Consider the following 19,096-nt stretch of genomic DNA (forward strand, 5'->3'; position numbering starts at 1 on the left):
AACACAGTACAATATGTAATAGCATTGTTGTCAGGGTAAACTGTCGTCACCAAGAGTTTGAAAAATTAGTCTCACCAGAATATGACAGACCAATTAAAATGAAAAATCCGGAGTCTAGAAACAGTTTCAACAGTTAAACTTCAACATCCTCCCCTCTCAAAACAGGAGGTTGTTGCATTGCACCGCAGTCTGTGAGGAAGCTCTGGTACCATATTTTTGTACTCCAATTTCAGTCCATTCAGTCAGATCGACCGGTGTTAAAAACACATGCTTTAATTTAAATCAGTGTGCTTTATCCAGAAGAGGTCCTGCATTTAGATACTGAAAAATGAGGGAGCACAGTCCAACACTTGTGTTCTATTAAAGCTTTTATTAGCTAGTTTAGCTTTTCCTCACAGAATTTTTCCAGAATCCCTGTAACAGTTCTTAACATCAGAGTAAAGAGTTAAGCGTTCAAGTGAAGTTATGGAAGAAAAAAAGAGCAGCAGCAGTTTGGCAATAACTCCTCAAATCACTGACTGCAACTTATTTAAGCCTCCTTTTTCTCCAGTAAGATTTTGTGCAACTCATCTGCATCCTCACTTGTTTTCACCCTTATTAGCATAGTGACAGGAACAGCTGGATTCTTCTCATCAATCGGTGGATTAGGAACACAAACTATAAGAACATTGTTTTTTCCGGTTCTTGTGCATGGCATCTTGTGTGGAATTAGAACATTCAACAGTATGTTTCCTGCATATGAGGAGGGAAAAAAAATTACAGTTAGCAATTTTTCAGCTTTTACTGCAATGCAGATGTTAGTATACTTACTAAACGGGGATTTAAGTTTGTGTTGGGAAGGAAGGCAATTCACAAATATCATATATACTTGTCTTATTCTTCCCTAAGCATCTGCTCATGGCCATGGCGCTCTCAGGTTTCTTTCCTCATTAGGAACGAGGAAATCTGTGAAAATACTGTGTCCTCCGTTTTTTAAAGGGAGGAGTCTGAAGAATATCAAATGACAGTAGGGACACACAGGAAAAAGGGAAGGGGACAAGGAAGGAGCAGCAAATGAGGAATCCAGTCATGGTGCTTAGTTTATGCTTATGCAAGTTACTCATTCAGACCCATCAAGCACAGTTCATAAGCAGAAGCAAAAAGTTAGCTTTAACACGCATACTGTCACGTTAATGTAAAATTGGACAAACTGTGGTAGAATAAGTACTTTGTATCCTCAAATCGTACAACACGTCTGATGTGGTCTACCACCGGGTTACTAACAACAGCTCTACGTCAACTTGTTAAATTATGTAGTGAGTTCGGGAGCTTCAGTATTAGTGGTCTATTAAAACAGTCACAAACAAACTCAAATCTGCTTCCACAGAAGATGCACACATTTTGTAAACCTGGTAAATAGTTCAGAACACGGTAGTAGTATTTAGGGAAAAGTCAAGTCTTCGCCTTCCTTTCCAGTTCAGTTTTTCAACACAGTGAGATTTTAGGAAAGGATTATAGCACTGTGTGAAGATAGCAAAGAGGAAAGTGTGCATCACTATGACTGCAGCAGCTTCTAGAAACCAAAGCTTGGAAATACCAAGCTGAAACATCTTAAGTGTATGAGCTGAAGAAAAAGGAAAGATTTCCTAATACATCACCTCAGGTGAAGGTAGAGGGAACGTAAATCAACATCAAGAAAACTAGCCTCAGCTGAGTGAAAATCAAGACTTGTGTTAAACGGCAGGTAACTTGAATAGAGTAGATGAAAATTCGTTGTTTTCTCCAACACGCTCAAATCCCCAAAGAAATGCTGAAAGCACCGACAACGCTGCCATACACCTACCTTCAGTCTTACTGCTAAGAACTGCCCTTTATCTGGCAAACCTTGTCTCCACTGAAAGACGTTAAGTGATTTAGAAGTGACTGACACAGGACTCCCAATCTGACAAGGTATTTGAAAACTGCCCCTCATGGGCCTGCAGAAGGTTCATACAGACTTGCTAGAGTGCATTAGAAACTGAAAGTGAGGTGAGATTTACCAATGGCCTACAGTGTAGCATGGCTTTAGTCCTCAGGGCTTCTATAAGCATAATATTTATTCTATTTTATGGAAGTTGTCACTTGCCTGTGAACCCCATATGCACATTTGTTGAAATTAGGTACTGAAGTGTAGCAAAATTTCTCGACAATGAATATCAAAATACTGATTTTCACAATTCCAGTGTGGAAACACACTTAAGCCAGAACATTACACTTCATTGCGGATCTTAAGCCACACTTCAAGGCCACTCAACAAGTCAGGGATGGAGAAAAGCTATTAAAAAAAATGGGGGGGGAATACCCAAACATAAACCATAACCTTTTACTTGCTTGCACTGCTTTCATGTGCACCATTTTGTAATATTCATTAAAGGCATCCAATTGCTTGACCAATACTTGTAATTACTCAAAAAAAAGTAGAAAGGTTTTCACTAATCCTGTCTGTTATGCTGTGTAACAAAAAAAAGTCCTAATGCTTAGCAGGAAATTTCACATCGAGACTTGCTACTAGAAGAAATTAACTTACCTAAATTGGTATCCGCTCGTACTAGGAGTTGAGTTTTTTCATTTCCTGCTGGTTTTAAGTGTAATGTTCCTACACCTTTTTCTTTAAATTCATTATCCTTTTTGTAGAATAGTTTGCACCTGTGCAAATAAACAAAAAAGCCTTGTTTGTGCAGATGTGTAGAGATTAAATACAAAGATATCTCCCAAATACACACTCATATATATGTATACATCTGACTCACAGTAAGCCAACATTTTCACAATAATCAGGAGTTGACATGCTGTGAGTAGCATAAATCTTTATTCCTTTTCACCTTGTTTCATGTGCTGACAGATAGTACTTCCAGTTCAGGAAGAGAAAGTTTCTTTCAGCATTGAAATGTTGAAGAGAAGCTCAACGTGAGCTGGCAATGTGCACTCGCAGCCCAGAAAGCCAACTGCATCCTGGGCTGCATCAAAAGAAGCATGGCCAGCAGGTCGAGGGAGGTGATTCTCCCCCACTACTCTGCTCCCATGAGTTCCCACCTGGAGTACTGCGTCCAGCTCTGGAGCCCCCAACATAAGAAGGACATGGACCAGCTGGAGCAGGTCTAGAGGTGGGCCACAAAGATGATCAGAGGGCTGGAGCACTTCTCCGAGGAAGACAGGCTGAGAGAGCTGGGGTTGTTCAGCCTGGAGAAGAGAAGGCTCCGGGGAGACCTTATAGCGGCCTTCCAGTACCTAAAGGGGGCCTACAGGAAAGTGGGGAGGGACTCTTTATCAGGGAGTGTAATGATGGGACATTAAACTGAAAGTAGGAAGAAATTCTTTACCCTGGGGGTGGTGAGACACTGGAACAGGTTGCCCAGGGAAGCTGTGGATGCCCCATCCCTGGAAGTGTTCAAGGCCAGGCTGGATGGGGCTTTGAGCAGCCTGGTCTAGTGGGAGGTGTCCCTGCCCATGGCAGGGGGGTTGGAACTAGATGATCTGTAAGGTCCCTTCCAACCCAAACCATTCTATGATGAAATGATAAACGTTATTACTTTAAGGGAAAAGTAAAATGCACAGCAACCTGTACTCAGGATCTATAAGGAGTAATAGCTGTAAAATACTGTTTAAAAACACTAATTACAAAACATAAGAACTTGCTGTATCATTCTCAAGTTGTAATAGAACACATGTAAAATTTAAAAAAAAAAACATTTTTTAAGTGAAGCTTTAATACACCTAATGCAATTCTTCATAAATTAGCACATACGTTCTCAGATAAAGCAAATGACTTTTTGTAGAAGGACAAATTCTGTGCTAAGTGTTAAGCAGATATGCAATTACTTGGACTACCGAACGTGCTTTGAAAAACTGCTTCTAGTAGAGGTAGTCTCGTTTTCATCTTAAAAGTACAACTTGTTCACTCCTTCATACAACCATCAGCAGTTTCCAACTAAAGAGTCTTATTTTAGGCTATGCGAATAGCTGAGCACCTGACTGACTTTTCTGAAGTACAGTATGTTATTTCTGTGGTACAAACCCTACAAAAACTTACAAAACCTGAGGGAAGGCAGAAACATCATCTTAATTTGTACAAAACTGATCACAGGTAGAACACAAACTAGCTCTCAGTGCTGTCTTCAAGATACACAAGAATTTCAGTAAGACCTTACATATTTTTGTCTCTAACTTTTTTACAAGCAGAATTTCATATTCTGTATGGCTTCCTCACAAGCTTTATTAACTAGGAAGCCAAGAATATATACATCATTAATTATGCACTGCAGTGGTGAAGAATAGTAACACGCAGGTATGAATTTTATTCTCAAAGTTATAATTCTATTCACTATTCCAAGTTAGAATCACTTACTTCTTTGAGTAGAAAGCATCATCCTCTTTTATTTCATTAACAATGACTTTTGGTGGCTCCTCTTCTTCCTCTTCTCCTTTAAATAAAAAGTTTTGATACATTCCGTATGTTAATGTTGTGAGCATATAATTTGGGAGGTATTTTTGGCATTGTATTAGAACTAGCTTATGTATGCTATATTTGACATATACACGTATAGCCTGTCAATGACTGCCAAAACATGTTTAAATCCATTTGGGCTTGGAAGCAGCTTCAGCTACGCAAAAAAGTCTTATTTTCTCTTCATTCAGCCACACTCCTCAAGCAACTTTATGCTCATCTCAAAATTAAATGGGATGAAAATACCCAAGCCACAAACAAAGTCAAAAAATACAAAGCTTAACAAGTCAAACTTAAGTCAAAACCTGTCGGGGGGGGGGGAGAGAGTTATAACGTTCAAAGAGTAGTCTCCACAAATAGGTCCAAGTAAAGCACAATAAATACTTCCAACAGCCAAGTTTAATTTGGGGGAAGGGTAATCAGTTGCAGTAATGACAGCCAAGAGGCAGTGGCAGGATTATGCCGTTCCAGTCCCTCAACTGCTAGGATTTCTATCAGTTTACTGTACCCAGTTTAGCTGAATAGCAGAGTAAAACTGCTGGGTACTATGCAACTTTATTTGCCTTGCAGTCTTGTAAAAAAGATGAAGGAAATTGTTATGTATCTTATGCATTTTACTGAGGGATCTCCTGATAAACCTACTGGGAAAAAAAGCAGCAGGACTGAAGTGTCCTGCAGGCTCAAAGATGAACATTCCAGTTGATTTCAATTTCATTGTTTCAAGTCTTGTATTCAGCTAAAGAATTATATTATATTACAGAAAGTATAAGTCTTATAGAAATACACAGGGTTTGGTGACCATATACATTTAGCGTTACTTAAGCAGCATGCAAGACTGAGGTATTTCCAGATTAGTGGTACAGTTTTGCAGCTTTTAAATTCAAGAACAATTATGATCTAGTTCAACTTAGTATTGTTTCATCTTTGCAGTATTTGTGAGTCACATACATTCAAAGCTTATCATGAAAATCAGCGTTTTAAATAGAATTTACCTTTATCATCGCTATTGCCACTTTCTGTCTGAGCTTCCAGTACATTGGTGGATACTGCAGGGACAGACTTAGCCTGGTTTGCATCTTTTCCAAACAAACCTGAATTCCCAGGAGAAAATGAGAAACTACTAAGCGTTCCTGAACCAAGGGACCCCAAAACAGAACTGTCGACACTCTTGCCAAAATTAAATGAGACGGTTGATGTAGCTCCTAATGATGGGTCTTTTTTTTCAGGTGCAGCTTCGGGTTTTTTGTCCGAGGTATCCTCAGTGGTGGTGGTGTTAAACAAAAAAGTTGATCCTTGCTGTAGCTTTGAATTCCCAAATGTAGAAACAGACTGAGAGCCAGGTGTCTTGTTGCTTTCGTTTTCAGAGCCGCTATCACTACTGCTTCCGTGCTGCTGTTCGATATTTGCTAAATACTTCTCGTAGTCTCTAAAGATGGGTGTCAGGTCACAGAGTGGGTTTGTGTTTACATGCTTAACTATCCAGTCACGCACAGAACAGTTTAAAGCTGCTAACTGTTTGTGGTAAATACTAGAGCTACAAACTTTACTCTGAGCATAGCCAGATGAGGACGGTTGATTGCCACCATTAGCTTTTGGGCTTGCAGACTTTTTCTCAATAAATGCAGTAGTAGTGGGACCATTCGACATCGTGGATCCTATTAGAAGAAAAACATGGTTTGGAACATTTTTTTTTTTTACCACCAGAAAGCAAGGTTCTCAAAAACTTAAACTGAATGTTCTCAATATTTCTTTATCAAATCACTCATTCTTGCTCAGCTAGGAACCTTGTCATTTATCAAAACACTGCATACCAGATACTGTGGTACAAGTAAACAGACAATGTTGTGAAAGAGACCTAATCTTGATAAGTTTAGACAAGTAAGTTAGTTCAGAGATAGACGAAGTAGATTTGCCACACAAATTGGCAGAAGTCCAAAGAAATCTTACAGAACAAAATTTAATAAAAAAAAGTTTTGTATTTCACCAGCCCCACCCCAAATCTTAATTCAAGCTTCACCAAGCTGTAAGTTATTAAAACAAAATATTCAGTTATCCTCTTGATACTTGTGCTTTAAGAAACTCTGAACACAATAGCCCATGATTCTGCACGTTTTTGAGTGGTTTACGTATAAAAACCATAATAAGCTAATTAAGAAAATTCTCATTAAAGTTTCCCCTAATTTAGCTAGAATCACTGAAATCTAAATTACTCTAAAATTCAAACTCCACCATTTTTATCCTGTGGCATGCTGACTCTAAATCACTGTGGCATGCTGACTCTAAATCACTGTGGCATGGTTAACATTTCAGCTTCTCCAACACAGAGGGATAGAACCGATATTCTTCAGGGACTAACAAAGCACAAGACTAGAGTTAGATTTGCCAAAACATTTCAAGTGTCTTAAAATGTAGGTATAAAGGTAATAGATAAAATTCTAGTACGACTATTTGCAATGGAAGATGTACAGGGAAAAAAGGTTGAGACTTCAGCTATGCAGCATAAATTTACCAAGAACTGCAAAAAATACAGAAACGAGACCTTAAAAAAAAAAACCAACACAAAAACACATACAAAGAAACTGCAGTCTTACTAAATGGACATTCTCCATTAGCTTGTTGGGTTTTTTTAATTAAATTCAGAGAATTGGTACAATTATTTAAGTAGAATATGTTTTCAGCTGTACTACACTATTCAGGAGAGCGTCTTATGCCAATGTCTTCCAGTCCCATTTATGCCTACACAGCTTTTACCTCCAGTATTACATCAAATAAGAATTTAGTTTCCACCTCTTAAAACTGCATGTGTTTGATAACTTGTCCCTCCAGCAGTCTAAAGTCTTTTTAAGAAATATGAAAACCTTAAAACAGTACTACAGGCTTGTCTGAATTTGGTTTTTCATCTTATGGCTGAATTTTTTGATAAATATGTATGCTTATTTAAAACCTACCAAATGCTGACTGTGTTTCGGAGGTGGTCTTTAAGCTGCTGAAAGAAGGAGTGCTGGAGACACTACTGTTTCCATTAGACAGCCCTTCTAAAGGCTTTATTCCTGCACCATTACCAAATCCGCTGAAGCCACCTCCTCCTTTTCCAGAAGGCAATATAAAGCCTTTAAACCCTTTAAAGGCTCCTCCACTTTCAGACTGGGGAGAGAAAAAAAAGACAAGAAAAATAAAAAAACAACCAGTTATATACATCTCCTCCACAAAAGTCCTATGCCCACTTAATATTCCATTTATTTTATCCTGGTTCAGTGTGCCATTTCATGCCTTATTCTAAGCCAGCTATGTAAACAAAGTTAATAGCTTCCTTATGACACATATTGCTACTATTTTTAAGACTCAGATGTTTGGTATGAAAATAAACTAGATCTAGGAAGTGGATACATAAAAGTTGTTCAGAGCAGCGGATGTGTTGAACTACCTATTTAGACATTCAAAGCATCTTGTTTTCTTTAAATAATTACATAGCAATATATAATTACAGGCTTATTTTCAGCAACTTTTAGCATTTACAGCCGCAATTAAGAGTCCAACACTTGAAGCCACTCATCAAAACAGCATACTTTGTAGTCACCTATATAACGTTTAAGTGATTTACCAAAAATATTCCAATGTGACTGATGGGAGAAGCAAAGACAGCCTGTACTTGGTAACATAATATGTATGCTTTCTGCAGCCTTTTTATTACCTAGTTCCGAACGCTACCTTTACAACCGTATTATTTTATGGTATAATTTCTCCAGTGTTTTTAAAAGATACAGTGTAATTAACACGCAAATAGGCACTACCACTTCTAGATACTACACGTAATGTCTTTTGAGGTAATGACCACTTATTACTGGAAGTGGACTTTCAATGTCTCTGAAAAGCCATCAGAGGAAAAGGAGAATTGCTTCTCAGTTTCACCTGCTTTTGCCACTGAAGAAATAGCAAAACTTACCAATTTTAGGTTCTATTCCAGTTATCTGGCCTTGTGGGTATGAGCTCTTTTTGTTTCCCTTTGTGCTTTACCTTTTCCAGTGCAGTCCTGCTTCTCATTTCTAGGTAACTATTTTTATTCTGTCTCTCTTCGATCAGTCCTACCTACCTCTCTTTCTGGACGTCCAAGTTAAACTGAGGTCTTTGTCTTCACAGCATTCTGCTTGCTCCGTTTTGGGACATCAATAAATTCCAAGTTTACTTTTTTGTAACCTTTTCACAGATTTCTTATGCAGCCTCAGCTGCCCTGCCATCTCTTTTGCTTTTTAGACTTCGCCCAGCCTGACCTAGCTCTTCTTCCAGCTTTGATCTCTAACAGCTGACTCCCAGCCTCCTGTTTCTTCTGCAATCATCTGATCCCCTTTCCCAGTCAGTTCATTTTTTCCTATTCCATTTGCCCCTGAATTTCTGATGGGACTTAGGAATAAAAGGAGGGTTTACCACCTTTGGAAGAAGGGACAGGCAACTCAGGAGGAGTACAGAGATCTCGTTAGGTTATACAGAGAGAAAATTAGGAAGGCAAAAGCCCAGCTGGAACTCAACTTGGCCACAAACATTAAGGACAACAAAAAAAGCTTTTATAAATACATCAACAAAAAGAAAGCCAGGGAGAATCTCCATCCCTTACTGGATGCAGGGGGGAAAGTTGCAACCAAGGACGAGGAGAAGGCTGAGATACTAAATGCCTTCTTTGCCTCCGTCTTCAATAGTCAGACCAGCTATCCCCAGGGTGTTCAGCCTCCTGAGCTGGAAGATAAGGATGGAGAGCAGAACAACCCACCCATAATCCAGGGGGAAGTAGTCAATGATCTGCTTCTGCACCTAGACGTACATAAGTCTATGGGGCCGGATGGGATTCACCCAAGAGTACTCAGGGAGCTGGTGGGAGAGCTTACCAAGCCTCTCTCCATCATTTATCAAAAGTCTTGGTCAACAGGGCAGGTACCAGATGACTAGAGGGTGGCTAATGTGACACCCATCTACAAGAAGGGTCAGAAGGAGGATGCGGGGAACTACAGGCCTGTCAGCCTGACCTCGGTACCAGGAAAGATCATGGAGAGGATCATCTTGAGTGAGCTCTCACGGCAAGTGCAGGGCAGCCAAAGGATCAGGGCCAGACAGCAGGGGTTTAGGAAAGGGAAGTCCTGCTTAACCAACCTGATCTCTTTCTATGACCATGTGACCCACCTTCTGGATGCGGGGAAGGCTGCGGACGTTGTCTGTCTGGACTTTGGTAAGGCCTTTGACACCGTCCCCCACAGCATTCTCCTGGAGAAGCTGGCGAATCATGGCATAGACAGGTGTACTCTTCGCTGGGTAAAAAACTGGCTGGATGGCCGTGCCCAGAGAGTTGTGATTAATGGGGTGAAATCCTCTTGGCGGCCGGTCACCAGTGGTGTCCCTCAGGGCTCAGTTCTGGGGCCACTTTTGTTTAATATCTTTATCAATGATCTGGATGAGGGGATTGAGTGCACCCTCAGTATGTTTGCAGATGACACCAAAGTAGGTGGGAGTGTTGATCTGCTTGAGGGTAGGAAGGCTCTAGAGAGGGACCTGCACAGGCTGGATCCATGGGACAAGGCCAACTGTATGAGGTTTAATAAGGCCAAGTGCTGGGTCCTGCATTGAGGTCACAACAATCCCAAGCAACGCTACAGGCTTCGGGAAGAGAGGCCGGAAAGCTGCCCAGCAGAAAAGGACCTGGGGGTGCAGGTGGACGGCCACCTTAACGTGAGCCAGCAGTGTGGCCAGGTGGCCAAGAAGGCCAGCAGCATTCTGGCTTGTATCAGGAATAGCATGGCCAGCAGGAGTAGGGAAGCGATCGTGCCTCTGTACTCGGCACTGGTGAGGCCTCACCTCGAGTACTGTGTTCAGTTCTGGGCCCCTCTGTACAAGAGGGACATTGAAGTGCTGGAGCGGGTCCAGAGGAGAGCTACCAGGCTGGTGAGGGGTCTGGAGACCAAGCCATATGAGGAGAGGCTGAGGGAGCTGGGCATGTTTAGTTTGGAGAAGAGGAGGCTGAGGGGAGATCTCATTGCCCTCTACAACTACCTGAAAGGAGGTTGTAGAGAGGTGGGGGTTGGCCTCTTCTCCCAGGTGAAGAATGACAGGACCAGAGGAAATGGTCTGAAGTTGTGGCAGGGGAGGTTTAGATTAGATATTAGGAAGAATTACTTTACTGAAAGAGTGGTCAGGCACTGGAACAGCCTGCCCAGGGAGGTGGTTGAGTCACCATCCCTAGAGGTATTTAAGAAACGTCTAGATGTGGCACTTCAGGGCATGCTCTAGTGGCAGAGATTGTAGGTTGTTTGGTTGGACTCCATGATCTCAAAGGTCATTTCCACCCACCAAGATTCTATGATTCTATGAATTCCTCCTGTTCAGTTGTGGTTTATTTCTTGCATCAGCTTCTCCCAGTACAAGCCTTTAATTAATTGCATCCCTTACCGTATCTGTGGCTAAAACTATTATAGGCAAAAGTGGGATAGGACAGCTTCCTGTTTCACATAGCTTGGACAGCAGAAGGAAAAGCAAAAGCAAAGGAGAAAACTACCTACCCGCTAAATGCACCTAGTCCCATTCAATCCAAAATCAATTTTGAGTGATAGGTAAAGTTTCTGTCCTATTTCTAACACGAAATGAAATGTTGAAGGCATGTTTCATCAAAAGGATATCTATGACAAAGTATCTGCCAGGGATTTTTGAAAGGACTACAATTTGGTTGGACTGCGTTAATGCTTTCACAGCAACTAAACCTGTAACAAAGGCCAACTTCCTTTCAATTTTCAATTTGTAATTGCAAAGAGTAGGTGGCACTAAAGCTCTTCACAGGAGGGGAAAAAAAAAAGTAGCAGCATTCTTAACAAAAGACATCTTTTTTCTTTTTCAGAACAGCTTAGTATTTTGGCTTTTACTTATTTAGCATCTGCCTGACACATCCCCCAGCCCTCCAGTATGGACAACAAGGAACTTTTGATTTCTAGGCTTCCATCTCTGCAAAGAATGAAACTGGAACAGTTCAAATGCTGTTTCACCCATCTGAAGACGACGATATTGTGTCTGAAACACTCTGCATTTATGCTTCAAAAAGACTTATCTCCCTTCACCCAGTCAATACCAGTATTACCCATTTTTCATTCTAACCATATTCTTGCTATGGAACAGTAAGCAAAAATTAATTTGCGTGTATGAGCTGGACTAACTGCATATACCTTTGAAATGACAGCTTTATACAGTATTATTACAAGCCCAAATACGTAAAAAACTGAGCACAGATGTCATATTTTGCAACTGAGTGAAACTACAACATTAATGCTCAGTAATTACAATACCTCTGATCCAACATTTCGGCGCTTTGCTTTTTTAATAGCTCTGTTCTTCAGGACTTCTTCGCTAGCAACTGAGAAGGTTCCCACCTTTAAGAAGAAGTTACGGAATCATTAGTGAAATGAGTGAATCTGAAGAAACAGTGGTGAGACACTGGAACATGTCTCCCGGGGAAGCTATGGATGCCCCATCCCTGGAAGCGTTCAAGGCCAGGCTAGATGGGGCTTTGAGCAACCTAGTGGGAGGTGTCCCTGCCCATGGCAGGGGGCTAGAACTAGATGATCTTTAAGGTCCCTTCAACCCAACCCAAACCATTCCATGATTCTATGAAATCAAAAATGCTTTTCTTGTGAACTCAATGAATACCCATCACACATTTGAAGAAGTTCAAAAGCATTATGCATTTTAACAAGCCTGGGGTTCTCTTTAGGAATGTAAAGTTCCTTTCCCCTAAGATGCTGATGTCATTTTAACTGTTAAAAGCTGCTTTGCCATATGGTCTGCCTATATTGGAAGCTTTATACAAAATAAAAAAAAAATCACTTATATAAAATTATCTTTAATGGCTACATTTTTAACCAATTTTACTGTAGATTCCACCCACAAGATAAACAGTAAATATAAATAACTACCCTACTATCTGCAGGTGTGAGGGAGGAATCTAACATATTTTACCTCCTCAGCTTCATCCTCCTGGTCCCAGTTTCTGTCAGTCAGTTCCTTCTCTGCAATTCTCTTTGCCATTTTTCCACACCTGTGTGGAAAAAAAAAATATTGCATAGAATCAATTGCACAGAAATTAAATTCTAAGCAACAGTGATCTTCAATTTGTATTACTTAGAACAAGTAATGGGAATTAGAGTTCATACAGAAGCAGGTCAAAGTTGGAATGACACTTGAAAACCAAGTCTGTTTAACAACTGCTGTTGTAACAACAATCAACAGCACTTGAGATTAATGTTATGGTGATTAGCCATATTTGATAGTAAATTTAAGCAACAATAGAAACACGCATTCAATTATGGTATTAGTTTTTCTTAGCAGCATTGCTGCTAGATAAATTCCTGACAGTCCCATAACTGATACTCTGGTCACCGCTTACTCTGAAGGGCTGCAAAAAACCAAAGATATGGAAAAAAGAGATCTGTTTAAAACATTCCATATTCCACTCCATCTTGCTTCAGGATACCCATGTAAGCAGCAATAGTCTTGCATGAGAAAAGTAAGTTGCTTTATAGCATCTAAAATAAATACTGATGAAGACCTACGGCAGCAACTGAACAGAAAGTTTACTTTGGGTAAGAATGAAGACAATGCTATCCTACAAAACTTGGGATCAGTATAATATTACTAATCAGAAATCTGAAAAATTCTATTACAAATAAATTGGATTTTTTCTCCAAGAGATGCATAAAGCATATCGAGGATTTTAATGTAATTCACGTAAGCAGCCAATCACCATTTTGCTAGTTATCTCTGCAATGTAAAGAAAAAGCAACTTTGGAGAAGGAATGTCTGTAATAGTTTTCACTTCTGCATTCCATTTTACTAACGTACAACTTCCCAGCTGTGTTCAAAACCAACAAATTAATCCGGTTATGTTATTCTGTATCTGAAAGACTTGGCAAGCAATCACATTACTCAAATGCTATATGAAAAAAATATTTTTTTTACTAACTATAATTCTATCAGTTGACACTAAATACGACGACTTTTCAAAGAAAAGATGTACTTTCATATCAATTTAGGTCTCAAGCGAGTGCAAGAATTAAAACTCTTCAAAAACCCTCTTAGGTTTGTGATTCAGACCTCGCCAGTTAAAAAGAATTCTACAAATAGTTGAATTTCAGGGCCGAAAATTGTAACAGTACATGGTTACAGAACATCTTGTTTAGCCGATGAAATATTTTTAAACAGAACAGTAAATCCAGCTGCACAGCAGTCTTACAGAGATCACACGTCAAAGCCATGAATTTTGGTCTGACACACTTCACAAATAAGGTCAAGTTATTGGGATCTTTTGGAATTACAGTGACAAAAACCTGTTTTGCATAAACGCCTTAAAATGGCATAAACCACACCATCCTGAAAGTAGAGGTCCTACCATGCCCTGCATGATTCTCAGCAGACTGGAGAACTATTTAAATCTAACCTAACCCACTGAAAAAAAATAAAAATACTTATGTGAAAGTCATACTGGCTCCCCAGTCCAATTTCCCACAAAGGTATACAAACGTAACCAGAGTAAGACAAGATTGCATCTCTTTGTCAGCAGCCACAGCTGAAAGGCTAGTAAGACTGAGTTACACCATCGGATTCCACAGCAGATCAAATTACCACTCTTAACCCAGCCACTGAAGCATGACATTAACTAGAAAACTTGTTCTCTACTAATAGAAGAGGGTTAAGCAGTTGGCCTAAGCTGCAGGTTCTCTGCAGCTATCTGTGTTTACATGCTTTCTCTACATCAGTACTGAAAATAGGTAAAGGCAACAGAATCTAACATATGTGAATCCTAGGCACGTTTCCTAACCTGCGAAACAAGAAGCAGCACAAAACCACCTCTATCTGATATTCAGAATCTTCAATAAGTTTTTGTAGCAAATGCTCTGAGTGGGTTGAGATGGGCGTATTTTGAGAAACGGCTCTTTTTGTTTAAAAATAAACCACAATATAGATAGATGTTTGGTTGAACTACTAAAATCCACCTAGTGACTACAGCTGCCCCATTTAATGCAGCATTTTGAGAACAAGCCTCTAATTTAAGACTTGCATTCCACGAGATCACCTATCTATCGTTAAGCCTACAAAACCTGCCCTGTTGGGGAAGCGTCCAACCTGGACCCAGGCTGGCCACAGAAGCCGCTGGCACCTTCCCTCACACCCGCCAGCCCCCGGGGATGCGGGGGGAGGCACGGCCGCGCTGCGGGCACTGTTCCGCCCCCACGGCGGGGTGAGGCAGCGGGGAGGGAGGAAGGAAGGCAGGCAGGGAGGAAGCCAGGCTGACACACGCACTTCTCCTTTCCCGAGGAGCATCTTCGGTTTCGGCCGGCGTCGGCCCTTTCGGTTTAACACGCCGAGTCCCGCCTCGCCTCCTTCCCAAAGGCTGCACTCCCCTCTAGCACCCCAAATTCCTTCCTCCCTCCCACGTTACAGAGTGGCTCCGCGCTTTTGAAACAACAGGGTGTATTTGTTTTCTGACCCCCGCCCCCCAACTCACCAAAATGCCATCGCCCCCTCCCACCCCACAAGCACCGCGAACCAGGCCTGACGGCACCAGGGCGCGGGGGTGGAGAGGGGGGGGGCAATCCCGGGGTGAACTCCCTCCCTGCTCGGCACCCCTCGGGCTCGCCGCCCTCCTGTGCGAGGCCCGAGGGTGACGTTTACGGCCGGGCCATCCCTTCACCCCACCGCCGGGGTTTGATCCCCACGCGGTTTCCCGAGGGAAGATGCCGGCGGTCGGCCCCGCGCCCGGCCGGGTTGGGGGGGGCCTGCGGGGAGACACTCGTCCACGGTTGGACGCGGACGCGGCCAGGCACCCCGGGGGGGACACCGACTCGCCGGCAATGGGGACAATCTCCCCCTGGGGACACCAGCACCCCCAGCTGGGTCAACCGCCGGCCTCAGCCCTCGCCGGCAGCGTGTCCCGTCCCCCACGGGGAGCGGAGGGGAGAGCCGGCACTTACCTCCAAGGGGCGTCCCCTTCTCAGCCGCGGGGCGGGCGTGAGTCTCTCCCCCGCGGCGCCGGGCGGCGGGGCCGAGTCTGCGGCGGGCAGGAAGCGGTGTCTGGTGGTAGGCTACCCGGGCCCACAGCCCCCTCACCATCACCTACGTCTCCTCTAAGTCCGTGACTAACCGGCGTGGCTTAACCCGCCGTCAGGGCCGCCGCCATTTTGTCCCTCCTGAGAGACAGGGAAGAAACCGCTTCAAAAAAGAGAGAGAGACGCCGGCCGCCGCCGTCCCCGACGCTGCGCATGCGCCCCGCTCCTCCCGTGCCGGCGCGGCGGGTGAGGGTCGGAAGAGGAGAGGGGCGGAACCGGCGGCGGGGCGCGGGTCACGTGATGGCAGCCGCCCAATGGGCGGGCTCCCCTTGCTAACCGCCGGCGGGCCCGCGCATGCTCCCTACCGGCGGGAAGGGCCTCGCGCTGCGGCCGTTCGAATTGTGGTCACGTGGCCGGCGCCTTCACCCCCCCCCCCCCCCCCCCCCGCCGCCACCGCTGCCGGCGTCTTTTCCGGCCCTGCCTGAGGCGCGGGAGCTGGTGCCGCGGGGCGGCAGGGCCTGCGCCGCTTCGCCGCCCAAATTGGTGGTGGGAAGGGCTGCCCGAACGCCGGTTGGCAGTGTGGGGGCCGTGTCCGGCAGTGGCTGCGTACCCAGAGGCTTTTCCCGCGGCCGCTGAGTCACGGGGCACGGATAGGCCGGGCTGTGCTGGGCCGGGCCGGGCTGGGCCGGCAGCGGGGGAAGCGGCGGTTTGCGAGGCTCTGCGCCTGACTGACCTGTGAGGCATTGGCTCGCTTGCGGCCTCCCTCCTGGCCTGTTCTCCCGGCGGTATGCAGGGGATTAGCGCTAGTGTGAAGCAGCTCTAGAGGAGAAGGTGACGTCCTCTGCTGTAGTCACAGGTTGAAAACAGTGAGTCCCAGGCGTCTTTTGCATTACGTACTGCTTTAGAACACTTAAAAATGAAGGCAGTTGGCAGAAGCTGCAGTTCTCATGTCCTGCCTTAGGCACCAGTTTACAGCTAAAACTTAGGGTGCTAAGCTTCCAGGCTGAAACACCTTGACCTAAAATTTAAAAAAAAAAAAAAAGGGTAAGAAAGAACTCCTACAAAGAACTTGCTCTTATAAAGCACAAAAATTCATTAAATGGAGGGGGGAAGCCCTCTAGCAGTAGGTAAGGGGCACTGATGATTTATCGTATCTAGTGCCCTAATATTCCCGAAGCATAGACCTACTCCCCATTTGTGTTACGTAGTTTTAGTGTTCAAACAATGTATTTTTCACCATGTTTTTTCTTCTTTATAAAATGTACAAATATTTTGAACCATTTTCGTTTGCAAAATTCATTTCACCTGCCCTCCTGGGATTCCAAATTTTAGAATGTGCCTCGCTGCATAACGATGGCATAAACCAGTGTTAAGGCCCTGAATTTAAAATTAAACGTTTCCTAAGTATCTTGTATCGTTTACTGTCAAAAGTAGGACTGCTACAGTGCCATTAAATTTTTTCTTTAACTGGCACCCGGCTGATTTAGATTCCATTTATGTTTAGAATCCATCAGGGACTCTGTGCTTTTAATATTCCCTTTAATCTAGGAACGCAAAAAACATTCTCCTTTAGCCTTTTGTTGCATTGTCTATCTGTCAGTCTTTTTGAAAAGTTCTACTCTTGCTTAAAAAAATAACAACACTGACATATCCCTATTACCTGTGTGAAATATCCCACCTCTAGTTGCTCTCTTGCAGGCTTTTAAGGTTATCCTTTCCCTGAGTTTGGTTGCACTCTAGTTTGCCCCTTCAGAGTTACAAAAGTAGTCAGAGACCCAGTCTTTAAAGAGAATTTCTGAAATAATTGCTGTTTGCTTCTGTTAGAGCAAACAATGCGCACGGCTCTGTTACTAACAAACACTGTGAGCCTATTGTCCGATCACACCAGAAGATTTATAGTTTTTTCAGATCCGTGTTCCTGGACTTTTCTCTCTAAGCCATGGGGGTTTCTCCCTGAATTTCGTGGTGTTTGGCTTGTTTAGCCCCAAAACATCAAAGTTTCTTCCTTCTGCAGGCAAAGCTCTCTTGAGTTCCTGCTTAGTGAGCTTTTTTCCCTTCTGTAATGTTTAAAGAGTGACTTGGTGCTAGTAATTCCTGCTTGCTTTCCACTCGATCTCTTTGAAATGTGGTAAGAACGCCGTTCATTCTGGCTGTAACTGCTGTTGTATTCAGCCATTGTCTGACCTCTGCGGTTGCTGGGAGCTGTTAATGGCTGCTCTGTTTGTACCCCTCCCAGGATCCTTGCACTCTGCACAGAAGTTAGTTCTTTAAGGCCAGGCGGATAGCAGTACAACAATGAGTAGATAGCCCCAATCAAGCAGGATTTGTATAAAAATGCAGAAATGTTTCATGTTCTCCCGATGAGTTCGGTTCAGATGGCCAATTCTTGTCCCTCGCAGAGAATATACACTTTTTAATTGTCCTTCCTAGTAGCTGCGTTGTAATCTTGTGCAATACAAAACAAGGTGTCTGTGGGTGAGGTCTGTACTATTTAGCAGGTATTCTGGATTATCTGTGCTCAAAAACGCTGAGATGAGAATGAAACCGCAGAAAGAGACGATCAAGTGATCAGTGAAGCAAAGTTGAATGTCTGCGGACTCCAGAAGGCAGACATGGCTGCAGAAATGTGAAAGCAAAGAGCCTCAGGCATTTAGAGTATTCTGCAGTTTTAACTAGACTTCATCTCCCCTGTCTTCGCTGGGTCACATTTTTTCCTCATTCTTGCTTTCATATTCTCTTCAACTTGGTTTCCTTCAACTCCTGTCCCTTTACTTTTTCCTGTGCCATGCCCCCCATATAGTCACTATTGACTTTTTCTTTCTCCCTGATTGTCTCGTTCTCTCCCTCCACATACAGCCACTATGATTTTTCACTATTCTTTTGTTTTATACCCAATTTCTCCATTCTCTGCTCTTCTGAGGCACGCTGCTTGCAAAGCTCTGTAGGGTTAGTATTCTGCGTTTGAGCAGTGCATGCCACACAGACAAGCCCCATTCTTGCTTGGGTTTCAAAGACAAACATAAAAGTGACTAAAAAGAGGATACTGCAAAACAGAGTTTAAAGGGGTTTAGTTAAAAAGAAAGTTTTAGAAGGCATTTTCTTGAGGTCTTTATGGTGGTAACGGTAGAATAGGATGATCTTACTTTTATGTCATCTTATAATATAGAAAACGAGATTCAACTTAGTGAAATACTACAGTCAGTCAATGTTGAACACTTAGAAGTAAGTTGTTCAGATGAAGTGCAATTGGCCAGTGGAAATCCCTCCTGGTGGAAGGCAGTGACTTAGCTAATGCAAGTGAAAAAAGTTTTAAGAACGAGCACATAACTTCATAAATTCCTGAAAGAAAATGAAAAGTATACCGCTTCAGAAACAAAATTAACAGACCTTCCACAAATGCAAAGTGTGGAATAACTGGTACAAAAAAAGCAGGCTGGGCAGGCTTGGGGGTTTAGAGCAGACCACAAGCACTGTTTTACAATGTTCTAAGAGAAATTAAGGCTTGGAAGTTTACGAATGAGTAGAGTTAAATAGTTGTAAGACCTCAGGTGAAATACTTTGTCTG

At 42.9% G+C, this 19,096-nt stretch overlaps 1 protein-coding gene across 4 annotated transcripts; it reads right to left on the reverse strand.

The window, feature by feature from the left end:
- Window positions 1-350: 350 nt before the first annotated feature.
- Window positions 351-16,439, reverse strand: NUP50 (nucleoporin 50). Of its 4 annotated transcripts, XR_012587472.1 has the most exons (10): window positions 16,265-16,439; window positions 15,457-15,672; window positions 12,446-12,524; window positions 11,776-11,859; window positions 7,411-7,606; window positions 5,455-6,117; window positions 4,364-4,439; window positions 2,546-2,664; window positions 1,389-1,499; window positions 351-732 (listed from the first exon to the last, which is right to left on the reverse strand). XR_012587472.1 is itself a non-coding variant. In XM_074590566.1 (9 exons), exons 3-9 carry the CDS (start codon window positions 12,512-12,514, stop codon window positions 530-532), a joined length of 1,410 nt encoding a protein of 469 aa, XP_074446667.1. In that variant the 5' UTR covers window positions 12,515-12,524; window positions 15,457-15,672; window positions 16,265-16,439; the 3' UTR covers window positions 351-529. The 4 variants fall into 4 exon arrangements, 2 of the variants coding, with proteins under 2 accessions (XP_074446667.1, XP_074446657.1); XR_012587471.1 differs by lacking the exon at window positions 16,265-16,439 and having other exon boundaries at window positions 15,457-15,772; XM_074590566.1 differs by lacking the exon at window positions 1,389-1,499.
- Window positions 16,440-19,096: the final 2,657 nt, after the last annotated feature.

This window comes from Larus michahellis, chromosome 1, assembly GCF_964199755.1.
Source record: "Larus michahellis chromosome 1, bLarMic1.1, whole genome shotgun sequence".
NCBI classification, from domain to species: domain Eukaryota; kingdom Metazoa; phylum Chordata; class Aves; order Charadriiformes; family Laridae; genus Larus; species Larus michahellis.

Bases quoted from the DNA above. Each gene is read 5' to 3' on its own strand.
- NUP50 (XM_074590566.1), bottom strand. From the start codon at position 12,514: ATGGCAAAGAGAATTGCAGAGAAGGAACTGACTGACAGAAACTGGGAC. The intron at 7,607-11,775 runs GTATTGTAATTA...TTCTCTCCCCAG, and splicing joins GCCGAAATGTTGGATCAGAG to TCTGAAAGTGGAGGAGCCTT. The intron at 6,118-7,410 runs GTAGGTTTTAAA...TTCTTCTAATAG, and splicing joins CGAAACACAGTCAGCATTTG to GATCCACGATGTCGAATGGT.